The 16,883-nt window shown below is 42.5% G+C and overlaps 1 protein-coding gene across 2 annotated transcripts in view; it reads right to left on the bottom strand.

Annotated features, from left to right (window-relative positions):
* The window catches only part of LHFPL3 (LHFPL tetraspan subfamily member 3), a 565,071-nt gene that overhangs the window by 48,178 nt on the left and 500,010 nt on the right, over positions 1 to 16,883 (bottom strand). Inside the window, exon 3 of one of the 2 annotated variants that reach the window (XM_077161074.1) lies at positions 8,588 to 8,635. The exons of the other annotated variant lie outside the window; for it this stretch is intronic. Coding sequence (XP_077017189.1) covers positions 8,619 to 8,635 — 17 coding nt within the window. The 3' untranslated portion in view covers positions 8,588 to 8,618. The remainder of the gene's footprint in view (positions 1 to 8,587; positions 8,636 to 16,883) is intronic. 2 annotated transcript variants of the gene reach the window in all.

Below are 16,883 nucleotides of genomic sequence, written 5' to 3'. Positions count from 1 at the left end.
TGGAAAATACAATCAATCATTCACTGACATGAATGAAAACTTCTTGAGGTCAATGGTTCTCAAATGTTAATACACAAATCTCCCGGTTAATTCAAAGATTCAGAATCAGAAGATCTGGGCAGAGTCCAGGACCCAGCATTTTAAACCAAATTTCATTTTAAACCAAAGTCTCACTGTCCTTTTATTTTTAGGTTTCCTTTTTTTTTCGCTCCTGTGGGTGAAAGAATATCAAAGTCTTGATATTACTATCAATCAATACCTGGCACTATACTGCTCGGCATCAGCCACCCCACTAATCTGTTGTTGTCAATATTGCCTTGAAAGGGTCTTAAGATCCAATTATTCATCAGAACCAATTTAATAGGTTGTTGATGCCAGGAATGAATTTTTTCAATTTGCAAAGCTGGGATAAGCTGATCAAGGAGACTGGTATGATTTCCCAGGAAATACATTAAGCTTCCCACGCCGGTCTAAAGAGCTGACTGAGGTTCACAACTGCGCAGAGAAGCGTGTGTTTGGGTGGATGCATTTCTACTCAATAGAGAGTAATTATGAAGAATTTCTAAACCAGAGTGGGCTTCAGTTAAGAAAAAAATTTTCCTGACCTGGAAAGAAGGTCCAATTTGCTTTACTTACTCTCTTTAAATCTCATTTAAAACGCAGCCCTACAAATTTTACCTAGACAAATGGTGCTAAGGAAATGATTATTTTCTGCATTTAATTCTGCTTTATTTCCGTTTTCCATACTAAAGCTAAAAAAATTTACAAGCTTGTCAGTTTTTGTTTCTGAGGCTCCAGACCTCAGAAAGGAGGGTGACAGATGATCTACATCATGGACAAGATGCTGGAAACATAATTGATCTGGGATAAGTGTAAGAAATTACGTTCTTGAAGGGTGGTGTCCCATAATGAATGAATGGACCTGACCAAGGGACCCTCACACTAAATTCTGTTTAAAAATGTGATGGGTACTTGTCCAAGTGTAAGAATCTCTTGGTTCTTTTACTTCTAGTTTCCTACTATTTTTTTTCTCCCATAGGTGAAATTACCATCAGTCACAGACTGGGATCTTTTCCCTCAAATGATTAAATTTCACCTCCAACATTGTATAAGGAGAAATGGGAACATTTTCCCATTTGGAAGTCTGCAAGGGACAAGCAGGACCAGCGACACAGTTTGTGGGCTCCTGTGCAAAATGAAAATGTGGGGCCTCCTGTTCTAAAAGAAGGAAAAGTGCTGTCAAAGGTACTACAATATAAAGCTTTTTCCTTTCTTCTCTGGTGTCTTTCTTGATTTGTCATACTGTTTCTTATTTGCCGTTTACTGCCTTCCAGGTAAATAAAAATAAAAAATTCGAATTATTAGCATGACTTTTACCTTTCATCTTTATATTGTGCAATATCAGTTTTAAAGGCAAATACCAAGGATCTTTAAAAACTCATTTGTGGAATCACCAAAATCACACAAACTGTATTTCATCCCTAGGACCAACATAAGACAGACTCAGGAGGGTTGGAAGGAGGAAAAGAGGGTTTCCACAGGCATAGCACTAGGAGCTCTCTCTCTGGCAGGGGATATTCAAGGCCCCCCACGGGCACCCAGGAGCCCCTGCTCTGTGCTCTATTGCTGGGGCCCTCCCCACCCCCTAATGCCAGCTGCTGGACCAGTGTCCTGACTGGAGGCAGGCCCTGGGGAGTTCCCCCTCCCACCAGATATAACCTTGATCTATGGCTGGCAGGTGACACCCAAGGGTTTGCAACTCTGCACTAGGTTACGAGATGGGGGGTGGGCGATACACTGGCCCCTCACTGCATTGGGGGCCTCTGGCTATGCCCTGCCCTGAGAAGCTGCAGGGTGGGGGCCACCGACCATGACCCTTCCCACCCGTGCCCAGGCCCTTGCAGGGACAGAGAACAGGAGATACGAAGGGCCCAGGGTATCAGGGGGAAGGAGAGTGGGCTGAACCAGGGAGCCAGGGATGGAGGTGGGGAGAGGGATGTTGGAGGTAGTGGGAAGCAGGACGTCACAAGCTGAGTCTCCAAGCCCCACGGAGCACACTCACTGTCACTGTCCCATCACACATCACTTACAAAACACAAATTCAAAGATAAAATTCTTAACAATTTCAAGATGGGGTCAGCAGAGCATTAAGCCCCGGGCCTGGGGCCCTTTTGGACAAGGGACCCTGAGTGACTGTGCTGGTCACACCCCCACGAAGCTGGGTGTGGGTACAGGAACACAGGACAAGCAAGCGAGACAAAGGTCAGCGCTTCCCACCAGCAGGGCCAGCCGTGCCCATGCCAAACTCCCAAAGAGGGTGTTCCTAATCCAGAAACATCTCTGTGTGAACAGCAGATTTGCTCATTGGACAAAAGCCTTCTCTTCTCTTTACTGTTGCCCTACTTCCAGCATCCTTCTCCTTTCTTTCTTCCGTTGCTGCCTCATGATTTCAGGCATAGCTGCTGAGGGCAGAAGGCTGGGCTGGTACCAGAGAAGTTTGAGTTTAAAATTTGACATCATTTGTGACTTCCCTTTGGATTTTCCTTTGCTGCACTTTCCTTTCTTGCTTCCTTTCTCTCTCCCTCTGTCAGGGCAAGGGGAGATCTGGTTTTTAATTGTATTGTACAATTAAGGGGACATTTTCTGCCTGGCAGGGTGCATGTGGCTTCAGCAGTTAATACTGGTGAGGCTCTTTGAGCTCCTCAGGAGCTCTGTGTTTCAGGACTCTGGGGAGGACCAATGAGGTGAGCACACTGCCAGTTGTGCAGCTCTGTGCACACAGGGGACGACAATCACCACTGCTGGCTGTTGGTCCTGGCACATGGGCCACGCTCTGTAAAGGAATATGGTGGTGAGGCCACTTCCCCTGGAGAATGGATGAAGGCAGCAGTGGACTCAGTGCTGGACAAGAAATTGACAGGTCCTAGAGTTCCTGAGTGTGATTTTTCATTTGTTGTTCAAGAACATCACAGTACCCTGCAGCCTCCAGAAAGTCCTAAAAGAAAGGAAAGAGGGAAAAGGGAAAAAGCCAGAGAAGGTAAAAGAAGCATGGAAAATATGAGAAAGGGAAGATGGGAAAATGAATAAGGTGATGAAGATGGAAGGAAGAAGGAAGGAAGAAAGAAAGGAAAGAAGACCATCGGACTTTTCTTTCTCTTTTTCACCAGCTCTAGCCACATCATTTGAAAAGGTCAGAAGCTTGAGCCAGATAAAGCTACTGCCTCCAAGCAGCCAACATCTCCATGCCAGTGCCTGGGAAATGTTTGGGAATCCTCCAACTTTGGTGGCTATAAGGAGTGTTGGCCTTGAATCTCTTGCTCTGTTCCTGTCGGGTTCTTGAAAATGTGGCAGTGCACACTCGTCTTCTTGGAGCACATCCCAATGAATGAACACCCCATAAAGGTGAACTAGCACCCCGTAAAGGTGTGGGTGCATTGAAGAGAACTGTAGGGGAGGGTTAAGATGGGAGAAGAACACAATAGCAAATCTTTTTTGAGACCTCCTGGTAGGCCAAGAGTTGGGGTGAGGAGAGCTGGGACTTTTCATCCACAAGAATTGTCACAATTATGAGTTCTATTTTTCCAGGGTGATCAATACAGTGGCCGTATATGCCAAGTGTACTCACAGCCTCAAGTTTTGAAAACCTTTTTTATTCCTAGCAGGAATATAGTCAATATAACCTCGTGGATTCTGTTGAGAAAACACCACCAAATTTCTAACTGTTTGAGAAAGGAGAGGAAAGGTTGACTTGCTCCGATAGACTCAAAGCCAAGTGAAGGCACGTGGCTTCTCAGTTGAGCCAGACACACTGCCCCAGAGACCCAGATTCATAAGAAGAACACCATGTTCTTTCTGTTCTCCCAACAATTAATATCTCCTTCCAGAAAAAGGTTTCATATTTGGAATATGTTATGCCTCCACTGAGAACTCCCTCATAGTAGTAGCAAAATATAATTTGTCAATGGAACAAAGTGATCCCCTCCAAAGACTTGGAGTATTCTGATATATTTACTCCATTTCCATTTACAACAAGTGAAATATGAGAACAATATTTATCTCTAAGTCATCTATGCTAGAGATGATGGCCCAGCTCTTTCTAGAACAGAATTTCTCTGTCTTAGTTTCCTAGGTCTGCTATAACAAGGGACTACAAACAGGATGGCTTAAAACAATAGAAATTATTGTCTCACAATTCTGGGGGTTAGAAGCCTGAAATCAAGGGATTGACAGGGCCATCTGAAACCTGTAGGGGAGAATCCTTCCTTGCCTATTCTAGCTTCTGGTATGTGCAGGAATCCTTCATATTCCTTGGACTGTAGATTCATCACTCTAGGTTCTGCCCTCTCTGTCTTCACATCGTCTTTTTCTCTCGGTCTCTATCTCTTCTTCTCCTTTAAAACGACACCAGCCATAATGGATCCTCGTTCCAAATAGTGTCACATTCACAGGACCCAGGGTTAGGACTTTAAAATATCTTTTTTTTTGGCGGGGGAGGGGGATGCAATTCAGAACCTAACATTCTCAAAATGGTAGTCAGAATTACATAGAGTAATTATTTTAAAAGAAGGTTTCTGCATCGCCCCCCTGCGAAACTACCCAATTTTTGTGGGTGAGGTGTCAGAATCCATATTTTAAATGAGTCGGGAGTTTGTAATGTTACGCATCCTGACATTTGAGCATTGTCATTTAGAGCACTGGTTATCAAATTTGAGCATGCTTTAGAAGCACCTGAAGGGCTTGTTAGGAATGCAGATTGCCAGGCTTCACCCCCAGAGTTTCTGATTCAGCAGTTCTGGGGTGGGCCTGAGAATCTGCCTTTCTAATAAGCTCCAAGGTGCCACTGCTGGTCTGGGGAACACATTTTGAGAACCACTGGTTTAGAACAATTAAAAGAAGTTTAGTCCTGGGTCAGTCAGGTGTATCCTTGCTTCCTGCTGTGTTCCAGGGAAGCCTGCAGATGCAGGAGGCGGTGGTGGTGGAGCACTTGTTTTCTGCTGCTCAGAGAGGTGAATGTCGGGGGAAGCAGGACAGGATCAGCTGCCTGAGGAGCCAGGCTGGTCTAAGCAGAGCCCTCGGGGACAAAATCTGCATTTGGGCTGTGTCTCTGTCAGGTGACTGGGGTCTGGTGGCTGGCCCTTTAGACTCTCAGGAGCAAAATCTGGTTACAGGCAAAAATGGAGTTATAGGTCTGCTTGAGGGCAAGACTGAAGGACTGGCCAGATCTAGACTTCCAGTAGATCCTAAAACTAAACTGGAATAATAACCTGAAGCTCAAAAGAAGGCAGAGTCCTCACACCATGGCTAACCCGGGAGAAATCATCTCTAAAGAGCCAACTGGGCATATTTGCATAACAATGGCCAACAGACCCCCTTGGCTAATATTTTAGGGGTCTCAGGCTACACACACTTCCTTTTCTCTATCTAGAAAGTACTGCAGGCAGAGATCTTCACAGGCGCCTTTGACTCTGGGGTCTCCTGTTTTTCTAAGACACCTGCAGTTACCAATTTGGCCACTAGAGGTCTCAGCAGCACAATGGTTGCCCTAAGAAAAGTCCAGAATGGGCTTGAAAGAACTTGGGAGAAATCTGAAAAATTCTCCCGCTGGTTGGCCTGTTGTTCAGGGGATTCTTGGGCAAGGGGAAAAATAAGATGAGGAAGGTGCTCAGAGACCTCTGCCCACTGAGCATTGCCAGCAGAAGGCTAGTCTTGGGGAGTTTCTCAAGGATGTCATTTTCCTCTTCAAACAGCATATAGTTGTCATGGGAGAAGGAACAGCAAAGCCAGGGCAACGATAGTTGCCAAGAAGGGGCCGTCGGCCTCCACTGTAATTTCTAACAGCAGCTCCTTCCAAATGATGTGGTCGATTGGCATTTTTGCATTTAAGTGCCGTGCGAAGGCAGCTTCAGAGGTCCCCTAGCACTTCCAGCTGGATAGGCTATGTCTAAACTACTTCTTTGACAAAATTTTGAGCAGAAATTCTATCCTACTGATACTTTCTGAGGCCACAATTCTTTGCAATGCTATATTTTTGCCAGCGGCATTAAAATCCAAGAATTGCACAGGGAACTGTTCACCTCTGTGATTTTCCCCACCCTGCCAGAGCTTGTCCTGCTACTCCATCCCAACTGTGAATTAGTGTCAGCTCCAGGGGAGGCTGCTGCAGAGATGGCTATTTTGGAAAATGCTGCACTAAAAAAGAAATGTACATTTTAAGCCAAACTTGATATATGGAAAGCATAAGTGGTCAAAAATGTGAAGTCAAGTGATGATTCCTTGCTTTATAAAAAGATTCATCATAAGACATCCATGGATTTACTATGAAAAAATGTCTAGGCACCAAACTAAAGCAAAATGTTAATAACAGAAAAAACTCTGTGTGTGTGTGTATATGGGAACTCTGTACTTTCTGCATGATTTTTTTTAATCAACCTACAGCTGCTCAAATAAAAAAATTAAAAAGGACATTGCTTATTTGATTAAAATCTGCATTTCCACGATTTTTTATAAATAAGGAGTGCATCTCAAAACGACACTGGAAGCTGTCATGTATGAATATCTACTTTTGCCTCACTGCCTTTCAAATTATTCTCTGTCTCAGAGACTTCTGAGGCCCTTTTAACTTTGTAAGCAGTACAGTGAAAAGGAGAAAGTATAACCTTGTTCATTACTGGATCTCATCAAATTCCAGAACTCTAATCTTTGATGTTTTGGAGAAGCAGAGAAGAGATGCCAATCAGAAAATCCCAAACTGCAGAAATTGGCATATTTGAGATGACCAAATCTGGAGTTTGCCACATCCACCTTAATTCAATAGATCCGTATAAGGGGGCAGGCTACTCCCTTCTCATCTGCACCTTCTCCTTCCTGCCCTCATTCTTCTCCAGTTAGTAACCAAGACTCACAGAGTTCCTATTTCCATGGGCTGCCCTCATTTTCACAGTCTAACGACAACTTTTTCCATAATACTGTAATGGGAAATAAATACTTCTGGGAGGAAATTGCATGAAAAATGGCTTGAAGTTAATGAGCAAACTTAGCATCATGTACTTTAAAAAAATCAACTGCTCTCAGACTCATTCTACAGATGAAGAGCCTGAGGTTCAGAGAGGTGCAGTGACTTTTCCAAGCTCATCTGGATATTTAGTGGCAGAGCCAGGGCAGGGGCCTAGTGTCCTTCTTGGGATGTAGGCTCTTTCACATTCATTCACTTCTAAAAATGCTCTCCTGGGTGTGTGCAGTGTTCTCTCCCAGAGAGAAATGAGCTGGGACACTACATCAATGAGATGCTTTGGTGTTAAGAGGAGGATTGAGTTTTAATCCAGGCTCTGTCCCATCTTGGCCAAGTTGCATTTCCTCTTGTGGCCTCAGTCATCATCTGTGAATTAAGGGATTTGTAGCAAATGACTCCTCTTTAAGGTCCCTCCAGTATTCTGTGAGTGTCTAAATGATGGGTTGGGGTCTTAACAATGCAGGCGCTAGGGTAGAGCTCAGTTACATCTCATGCTAGCCCCTTTGATGTTAAATTCTGTCATCTCTGACAGCTAACTTGGAAAGTTCCTTCCTTATTCCCATTCAACACACACACTCAAAATTCCAGGGAGACTGGGAACAAGAGGCAGTTCCAAACGTGAAGTCACGGTCAGGCAGATAGGGTCACATTTCAAATGTTCCAGTAACAGTGTTAGTCAGGCACAAATAACAATCCTCCCCAACTGATTTATTTTGTAAATCTAGTTTATCAACAATTGGATTCACTCAAAGTGGAAATATAATTTATGTAGAATCAAAGAACACCAGAAGGAATTGTGTGTGGGGGTGGGGTGGGGGAGGGAGTGGCGGGGTGAGGGGGTGGGGGAGGTGGTGGGAATTACGGGCCAATCTACCTAATACTTGCCTTAAAAGCCATCATCCTTTTTCCTTCAAAATCACGGGCTTGTGAATATATGTATGTGTGTCCATCATACATAGGCATATGTACAGAGAGGAAATGAATGAGAAGGGTACTCCTTCTCTCCATGGCTCCCATGGCCCTGCCACATGGCAAAATAGTGTCTATTTCCACATAGCACCCACTCCTCCAAAGACTCCCAGGGCAAGGGACCACTCAAGGCTGGCTGGAGGCCCCAGGAGGAGAAGCCACATAGCTGAGGTGTCCAGCATGGTCATGACCTGCACGGGAAAGCCCACGCAGCGCGTCTCCACGCTTGGGAGTAGCGCGTGCTGCAGTGAGAACACAGATGCGTGCTCAGAATTCTAAAGGCTGCCAATGTGAGGGCTCATTGTCAGAGCACAACAACCAGACGCAATTCCCCAGGATTTCCCAGCTCCTTCCTAGGAAGATGCCAGGCTGACAGCTACAGGAGCTTTGGCTCTTATTCGTGTGCTGGGAATGTGGGAGAGGGAAGCACAAATATAAAATCAGAACAAAGACATAAGATCCACTGCTTCAAAGTGATGGTTCATGCGTTCTAAGCGCCAAGCGCCGAAAGCGGGAATCAGAGGAGCACAGCGGAGAGAACATGCGGGAACGGTAGGCAGAAGCGCACAAAACACAGCTTAACCCACAAGGAGCCATGCTCACACTTACATGGTTTGGTTTCACACTACCTTAGTTTGCTTTAAGCATTTCCATCATCTGAGAGTTTGGGAGGGAAAAACAGAATGGTTAAAGGTAACTAAATTAAGAGCTCACATTTTATTTGTAAAGATTAAAAATACAACATCATTCTTGGGCATTCCATTCATAGTGTGCAGAGAGACAAGGGTGGTAGTTCACAGTGATTAAAGCACAAACTTGAGAGTCTGACTGTCTGAGTTCAAATCTGGTTCTGTCACTTGCTAGCTATGTGACTCTGGGCAAATGTCTCACCTCCCTGTGCCTCAGTTTCCTCACCTATAGTGTGGGTCTGATACTAGTACTTACCTCGTAAGGTTGTGGTGAGGATGGAATGGATTAATGCTTCTATAGTACACAGAACACTCCCGTTTAATACTAAACATATACCTAAGCGTTCTTGTTTTTGTTTTTATCTTTGGCTTCCTCAGGCAATAACACCCAGATAAGAGGAACAAGATTTTATAGAAAGCCAAGGGCTCAGAAGGAATTTCAGATGTTCAGTAGGGAAAACAATAAGAGAAACCAGAACATTTAGGAGAAAAAGACAAAGTTAGAAATGCATGGGTTGAGAAATGGTTGTATGTGTTGTTCTAACTCTTTTCATAGGAGGGCATCATTTCACAGTCTGGATTATTTCAAAGGAATGCAGAGTAGCTTTCTAAGAAAGATAAAAAAATCAACTGCACAAACACGGACCAATTCGAACACTAATGCTGGTTCATGTTGGGCAATGCCAAGCTATATACCCTTTAGATTGATGTCATCTGGCAGTTTCTAAATTGCTTCCAATCAGTGCCTCACATAGAGAATTGCTGAAAGTTGTCCTGTGTGAGCGCATGGTGGGGAGGTGAGTGCCAACTGGTTGATCGAGTCAGGGAGGAGGACAAGGCTTCTTTCCTCCATTCTCTCCCAGAACCATTTCAACAGCTTTGACTTCACTTGGTAGGATATTGGGGTCAAGCAGGAAATAATGGGACGATTAATAAAAATGCCTACGGATACTCTGGAGGCGAGTCTATCTTTTCTCTCCAAACTCTGAGTTCCTGGTGGCCTATCCCCAGTGCCTGTTAGCACTTCCCTTTCCCTCAGAGTGAGTACCAGCCTCCCACCTCACAGGGGTGCTTTTGCACAGTAGATGGGCCTGCTGAGACAGGTCTTACTTAAGGATACACAGCATTCCATGACACCCACACTAAACGAGCTGTCCTCTCCTCCCGTCCCGTTAACACTCGAGTCCTTCCACTCCAACCCTTCCTGTCTAACTTCATTGCCTCTCATTTCCTGCTGCTATTCTGGCCCTTCTTACTTCTCTCTCTTGGTTGTTACCTATGTTGCTTCTAACTCATCACTGGCCTAAAAACATTTTCAGGATGGAAGATCTAATCCTCTTTCTGTCGCTCTAACTTTCCTCACTGTCTCAAAGGAATGGAGGATTGGGTTGGCCTTCTTCAGGATTTGGATAAAGTGGCTTGATTATTTAAAGTTGGAAAGTTGGGTGCCAGAAACATCATTTCGAACAAAAAATAAAAAGCAACACTCATCTCCAAAGGCCACATATTATATGATTCTGCTCATAGGGAAGTCCAGAACAGGGCAATCTATAGAGACAGAAAACAGACTAGTGGCTGTTTAGGACTGAGGTGAGGGGGATGGGGGAGTAGGAGGATGATTGCTGAAGGGCGTGGAGTTTCCCTTTGTGATGCTGAAAATGTTCTAAGCCTGACTGTGGAGATGGTGGCACAACTCTGAATATACTGGAAACCACCGAACTGTACACTTTAAATGGATAAACGATGTGATCTCTGAATTATATCTCAATAAAGCTGTTAAAAAAGTAACAGAAAGTCTAGCTGATTTAAGAAGGGGAAAATCACAAGGTGACCCTGTTATGGTTAGTAGCCTCGCCTAATCGACCTTTGCCAGAAAGGATGAGTTGCCAGCTGCCTCCCCAGGCAAAGCTCCTTCCCGGAAACACAGACACCGGGGCGAGGCCTGGCTCCTAGCTGGGCACATTCTTAAGCCAAATAGGGCATGTGTGAAAGTGCACGTGTGTACCTGTGGTGCTCACAGTGCAGGGCCCCGAGAAGTCCTCTGCTATAGGCAGGGTTTTAACCCAGAGATATTTTCATGTGGAAATGCATCCTAGAGTTAAATCCTCCTCGAGCTGAGCAGCTGCCAGTTGGGCCATAGGTTCCAAGAGGCGGGGCCTGGGCTTCTCTTTCTCAGGCAGCCCCTGCTATGTCATGGACACTGTGCCCCACACCGCGGGAACTGGTTAAGACTGCAGTGCACAATGTCTTCACCTGGTAGGGAAACTGGCTCTTTAAAGACACTTTTAGATCCTTCCCAATCACAGGTACTGTTTCATGAACACAGATTAAATGCCTGGAACACAATGAGAGACACCCTGATCTATCCAACACCTTTTTGAAGAGATGCTACTTATGTCAGCAGAACGTTGCTCAGGCAAAAGTGCAAATGGGAGAAAGAGGCAGAGGACACTTAGAGAGGCAGAGCAATTTCCAACCAGAAAAGGTAGGTCTAATGAACTGGTATTTGCAGAAATGGAGACCTTTAAAAGGAATTATTAAGCAATTAGCCAAACTTATAACTAGGATGGGAAATACAAGACGATTTAAAAGGGAATACTTTCAAATCAGTTATTATCTTGCTCTGGAGGTCTTTGGATCCACACTTTCCTGAAGAAGGTCATTATTTTGACAGAAGAGATGGAAGCAGTCATGCTTGTCTAGTTGGTGGGCAAGCAATGCCACATGGCCTGGTAGCTCTGGGTCCCAGGGTCCCATCCTCTCCCCAAACAGGCGAGATCTATTCCCAGGTGTAAATCATCAGATTAAGTTTCAGTGGGTTGCACATGTAGGAAACATGTCAAAGTAATAGGCCCTTCTGATAGATGATGGGCTAATGTCTGAGGAACCATTAGAGTATTTTGGTTCTAGTGCAGCGTTCAGCGCTCAACTCATCCTAATGATTGTGTGCGTGGGTGGGGGAAGGGGGACAGTCAGAGCAGACACTTTGGTTGTAGGGAGTTAGAAAAAGTTAAGGAACAGATATTAGTCCTTTATAAAAGTAGACTCGAGGAGAGAGGAATATTCGTGGTGGGGGAAGGAAGGGAGCATAGGGAGAGAAAGGAGGAGAGGTGGCAAGCAATGAATTCGAGGAAGGGCAGGACAGGGAGTGGCTCACGCTAGGGATACGGTGTGATGGATGAAGCCAGACCCACCCTCTTTCATTTCTCACTTGCTTTCTCCAGTGTCAGAGGTGGAGAGACCATTTGTCTTGGGATTTAATGGTTCAATAGAGGGGAAAAAAGGAGGACCACATCAATAAATTATGATTCTTCTGCAGGAATATAAAATACCCTATTCATTCCCTTTTTGAATTAATGAGGGGATATAAAACTCGAGTTAATTGATGCAAAAATTATTTAAAAGGTCTTCTCCATTTTATATCATGGCTAGAAAAAAGAGGCAACTGAGAGAAGCAATGGGCAGTGAGATACAGAAGTAAAAAGAAAGTAAAAAGAAGTAAAAAGAAAGAGAGAGAAATGAGACACCTGCATGCGGAAAGATATGTAGAAAAGGAGACGCTGTGGCCTAGGGACAGCAATACACAGGTACCTGAAGACATGCAAACACAGAACACATAATCCATCATAATACATACTAAACCTTCATGAATCGATGTGATTGTTTGACCTTGTTCCATTTTACACATTTTTCTTTTAAATTCTCTGTTGCACATGCCAATATTAGGCTTAAACGAGAATGCAATGTCTCCATCCATGCCACTAGGAGGAGGGAGTAAGTCAAGTTGAAGACAGGCTTTATGCAAAATGTGGGCTACAACCCATTGTGGAAGGTTCTCCTTTAGCCACATGCTAAGGACTCAAGACAAACCTCTTCTGGTTCCCTCCGACCTCCGAGAATTATCCTTCAGACCATAGTTTTATGTTCATATTTCCATAAGGTGGGAGAGAATTTTTTTAGAGAAAAGGTACAGCACTATCCCTACCAAAAGGCAGTGCCAGCTTCCTGGTTCCAAGCAGATGTGTATGCTGCATCTTTCCCCTTTGCTATGATTCCACAGACAGGATTTTAACATCAGTTCTCACACTGGAGACCTTTCAATGTTCAGAGGACTCACTGCAGGAATCGCTCTTACCATGGCAGATCAAGTAACAGTTTGTGATTTCATCCATTAAATCACTTTATTTACAATACACAAAACATAAAAACAGGCACAGTCTTTTATGTTGGTATTTGATTTACTCAAACTTGCATGAACAGATGTCTCATCCATTGGTAACTTTAGAAAAACCACTAAAATATTCCTCTGAGTAAGTATTTCCTTTATATATGGGCAATTTAGTAAGCTCTGGGGGCTTGGGGTTCTGTGGTTCAATTTCCCGCTTCCTTGGTGGTGTCAGTTAATAGGAGGAATGACGAGTGTTGATTGATTTTTCCTTCAAATGCATCACCTCCAGGGCCTTTGGTTCTCTGTGGAAGATGGTAGCAATGAAAAGAGCAAATTATTAAAATAGAGTCCTAGAGAAAATAATTTTTAGTCGAAAGGCCTTTAGTTGAAAGAATAACTAAAAGGGAGTACTGCACTTCATTCATCCTGAATGTGTTTATTAGCTCAAGTAGCTTTGTTGTAGATTTATCAAGATTTTCCAAATATAGGATCATGTTGTCTATAAGTAATGAGAGTTTTGCTTCTTCTTTTCCAATTTGGAGGCCTTTTATTTCTCTTCCTAGCCTAACTGCTCTCGCTAGAACCTCTAGCACAATGTTGAATAACCATGGTGACAGTGGGTAACTTTGTCTCATTGCCAATTTTAGAGGGAAAACTTTCACAGTTTCTCACCATTGAGTATTATGTTGGCTGTGGGTTTTTCATAAATGCCCTTTATCATAATGAGGAAGTTTCCTTAGATTCCTACCTTTTAAAGTGTTTTTATCAAGACAGGTTGCTCAATTCTGTCAAATGTCTTTTTAGCATTAAATCGAGATGATCATGTGAGTTTTCCCTTTTGATTTGTTAATATGGTGTATTACATTAATTGATTTTCTTGTGTTGAACCACCCTTGCATGCCTAGAATAATCCCTGCTTGGTTGTGGTGTATAATTCTTTTAATGTGTCATTGGATTGTATTTGAAATTTTTTTGTTTTTGAGAATTTTTGCATCTATATCTATTAGGAAGATTGGCCTGTGGTTTTCTTTTCTTGTAGTATCTTTATCAGGCTTTGGCATTAGAGTAATATTACCTTCATAGAATGAATTAGTGTTTCCTTTTCTTAAATTTTTTGGAAGAGTCTGAGCTGGAATGGTGTTAATTTTTCTTAGAATGTTTGATAAAATTTCCCCGTGAAGCCATCAGGCCATGGGCTTCTCTTTGTAGGGAGATTTTTGATGACTGATTTAAACTCTTTACTTGTGATTCATTTGGTGAGGTCTTCTGTTTCTTCTTGAGTCTGCATTGAATGTTTGTGTATTTCTAAGAAATTGTCCATTTCATCTAAGTTGTCTAGTTTGTTGGCATGTAGTTGTACATAGTATCCTCTTATGATTTTTTCTTCTTTTTGCATATTCATCATCATGATTATTTCTTGGAATATTTGCATCTATTCAGAAAAAGAAATAAAACGAAAACAGAAAAAAAAATTTATACATACCATACCCCTTACCCCTCCCTTTCATTGATCACTAGCATTTCAAACTAAATTTACTTTAACATCTGTTCCCCCTATTATTTATTTTTATTCCATATGTTCTACTCGTCTGTTGACAAGGTAGACAAAAGGAGCATCAGACACAAGGTTTTCACAATCACACAGTCACATTGTGAAAGCTATATCATTATACAATCATCTTCAAGAAACAAGGCTACTGGAGCACAGCTCTACATTTTCAGGCAGTTCCCTCCAGCCTCTCCATTACATCTTGACTAACAAGGTGATATCTACTTAATGCGTAAGAATAACCTCCAGGATAACCTCTCGACTCTGTTTGGAATCTCTGAGCCATTGACACTTTGTCTCATTTCACTCTTCCCCCTTTTGGTCGAGAAGGTTTTCTCAATCCTTTGATGCTGAGTCTCAGCCCATTCTAGGGTTTTTCTCAATCACTTGATGCTGAGTCTCAGCTCTTTCTAGGATTTCTGTCCCACGTTGCCGGGAAGGTCCACACCCCTGGGAGTCATGTCCCATGTAGACAGGGGGAGGGTGGTGAGTTTGCTTGTTGTGTTGGCTGGAGAGAGAGGCCACATCTGAGCAACAAAAGAGGTTTTCTTGGGGGGTGACGCTTAGGCCTAATTTTAAGTAGGCTTGAGCTATCCTTTGTGGGGTTAAGCTTCACATGAACAAACCCCAAGACTGGGGGCTCAGCCTATAGCTTTGGTTGTCCACACTGCTTGTGAGAATATCTTATGATCTTTTTTAATACTTTGGGATCTGTAGTAATGATCCCCCTCTCATTTCTGATTTTATTTATTTGCATCTTCTCTCTTTTTGACTTTTCCTGTCCAGCTAAGTGTTTGTCAATCTTGTTGATCATCTCAAAGAATCAATTTTTTTAGTTTTATTGATTCTCTTTTTTTATTCTCCAATTCATTTATTTGTGCTTTAATATTTGTTATTTCTTTTCTTCTACTTGTGCTTTGGGTTAATTTGCCACTCTTTCTCAAGTCTCTTCAGTTGGTCAGCTAGGTCTTTGGTTTTAGCTTTCTTGCTTTTTAATATAATGTTTAGAGCTCTAAATTTCCCTCAGCACTGCCTTTGCTGCATTCTGTAAGTTTTGATATGTTGTATTTTCATTTTCCTTCATCTCTCGGTACTTATTGATTTCTCTCGCATTTTCTGTTATGACCCACTGATTGTTTAAGAGGATGTTGTTTAACCTCCATATGTTTTTGAAAGTTCTGGTTCTTCGGTGGGTATTGATTTCCAACTTCATTCCACTGTGATTGGAGAATGTACTTGGAATAATTTCAATCTTTCAAATATTATCAAGACCTGTTTTGCGAAATTATTAAGACCTGTTTTGTGCCCCAGCATATGATCTATCCTGGAGAATGTTCCATGGGAACTTGAGAAGAATGTATATCCTGCTGTTTTGAGATGCAATGACCTATATATGTCTGTTAGGTCTAATTCATTTATCATATTATTTAAGTTCACTAATTCTTTAGTGATCCGTGTAGTTGTTCCAACTATTGAGGAGAGTGAGGAATTGAAGTCTCCCTCTATTAATGTAGAAACATCTATTGCTCATTTCAGTTTTGCCAGTGTTTGCCTCATGCACTTTGGAACACTTTGATTGGGTGCATAAACATCTACGTTTGTTATTTCTTTTTGGTGAATGTTCTAGTTTGCTAGCTGCTGGAATGCAATATACCAGAAACGAAATGGCTTTTTAAAAGAGGGAATTTTTATAGTTCTAAGGCTGTGAAATCGTCCAAATTAAAGCAAGTTTATGTCCAATTAAAGCAAGAACGTCCAATCTAAGGCATCCAGAGAAAGATACCTTGGTTCAAGGAGGCCGATGATGTTCAGCATTTCTCTCTCAGCTGGAAGGGCACATGGCAAACATGGCAGCTTCTGCTAGCTTTCTCTCCAGGCCTCTTACATCATGAAGCTCCCCAGGAAGTACTTTCCCTTTTTATCTCCAAAGGTTGCTGGTTGGTGGACTCTGTGGGTCTCTTGTTCTTCTGTCATGGTTCTATGTCTCTCTCTTCATTCTCAAAAGGCACTCTCTCCAAAATGTTTCCTCTTTTATAGGATTCCAGTAAATTAATCAAGACTCACATAGAATGGGTGGAGACACGTCTCCATCTAATCAAGTTTAATACCCACAATTGACTGAGTCACATCTCCGTGGAGATAACCCAATTAAGTTTCCACAGTGAATTCCTCTTATTAATATAAAGTGTCCTTCTTTGTCTCTCCTTTTTAGCTTTTTAAATTGTATAATATAACATATATACAAAGCAAAGAAAGAAAAAAGCAATAGTTTTCTAAGTATTCTTCAACAAGTTGTTACAGGACAGATCCCAGAGTTTGTCATGGGCTACTATACCATCATCTCAGATTTTTCCTTCTAGTTGCTCCAGAACATTAGAAACTGCAAGGAATACATATATATTTTATCATCGCATTTTTTCTTTTTTGGGAAAAATAACATATTTACCAAAAAACCCCAATAAATTTCAAAGCACATAAAATTAGTTGTAGAACAGATTT

The sequence above is a fragment of the Tamandua tetradactyla genome, chromosome 1 (assembly GCF_023851605.1).
Source record: "Tamandua tetradactyla isolate mTamTet1 chromosome 1, mTamTet1.pri, whole genome shotgun sequence".
Lineage (NCBI taxonomy): Eukaryota > Metazoa > Chordata > Mammalia > Pilosa > Myrmecophagidae > Tamandua > Tamandua tetradactyla.
Note: the sequence above shows the minus strand (reverse complement) of the source record. Positions and strands in the feature narration are given on the sequence as shown.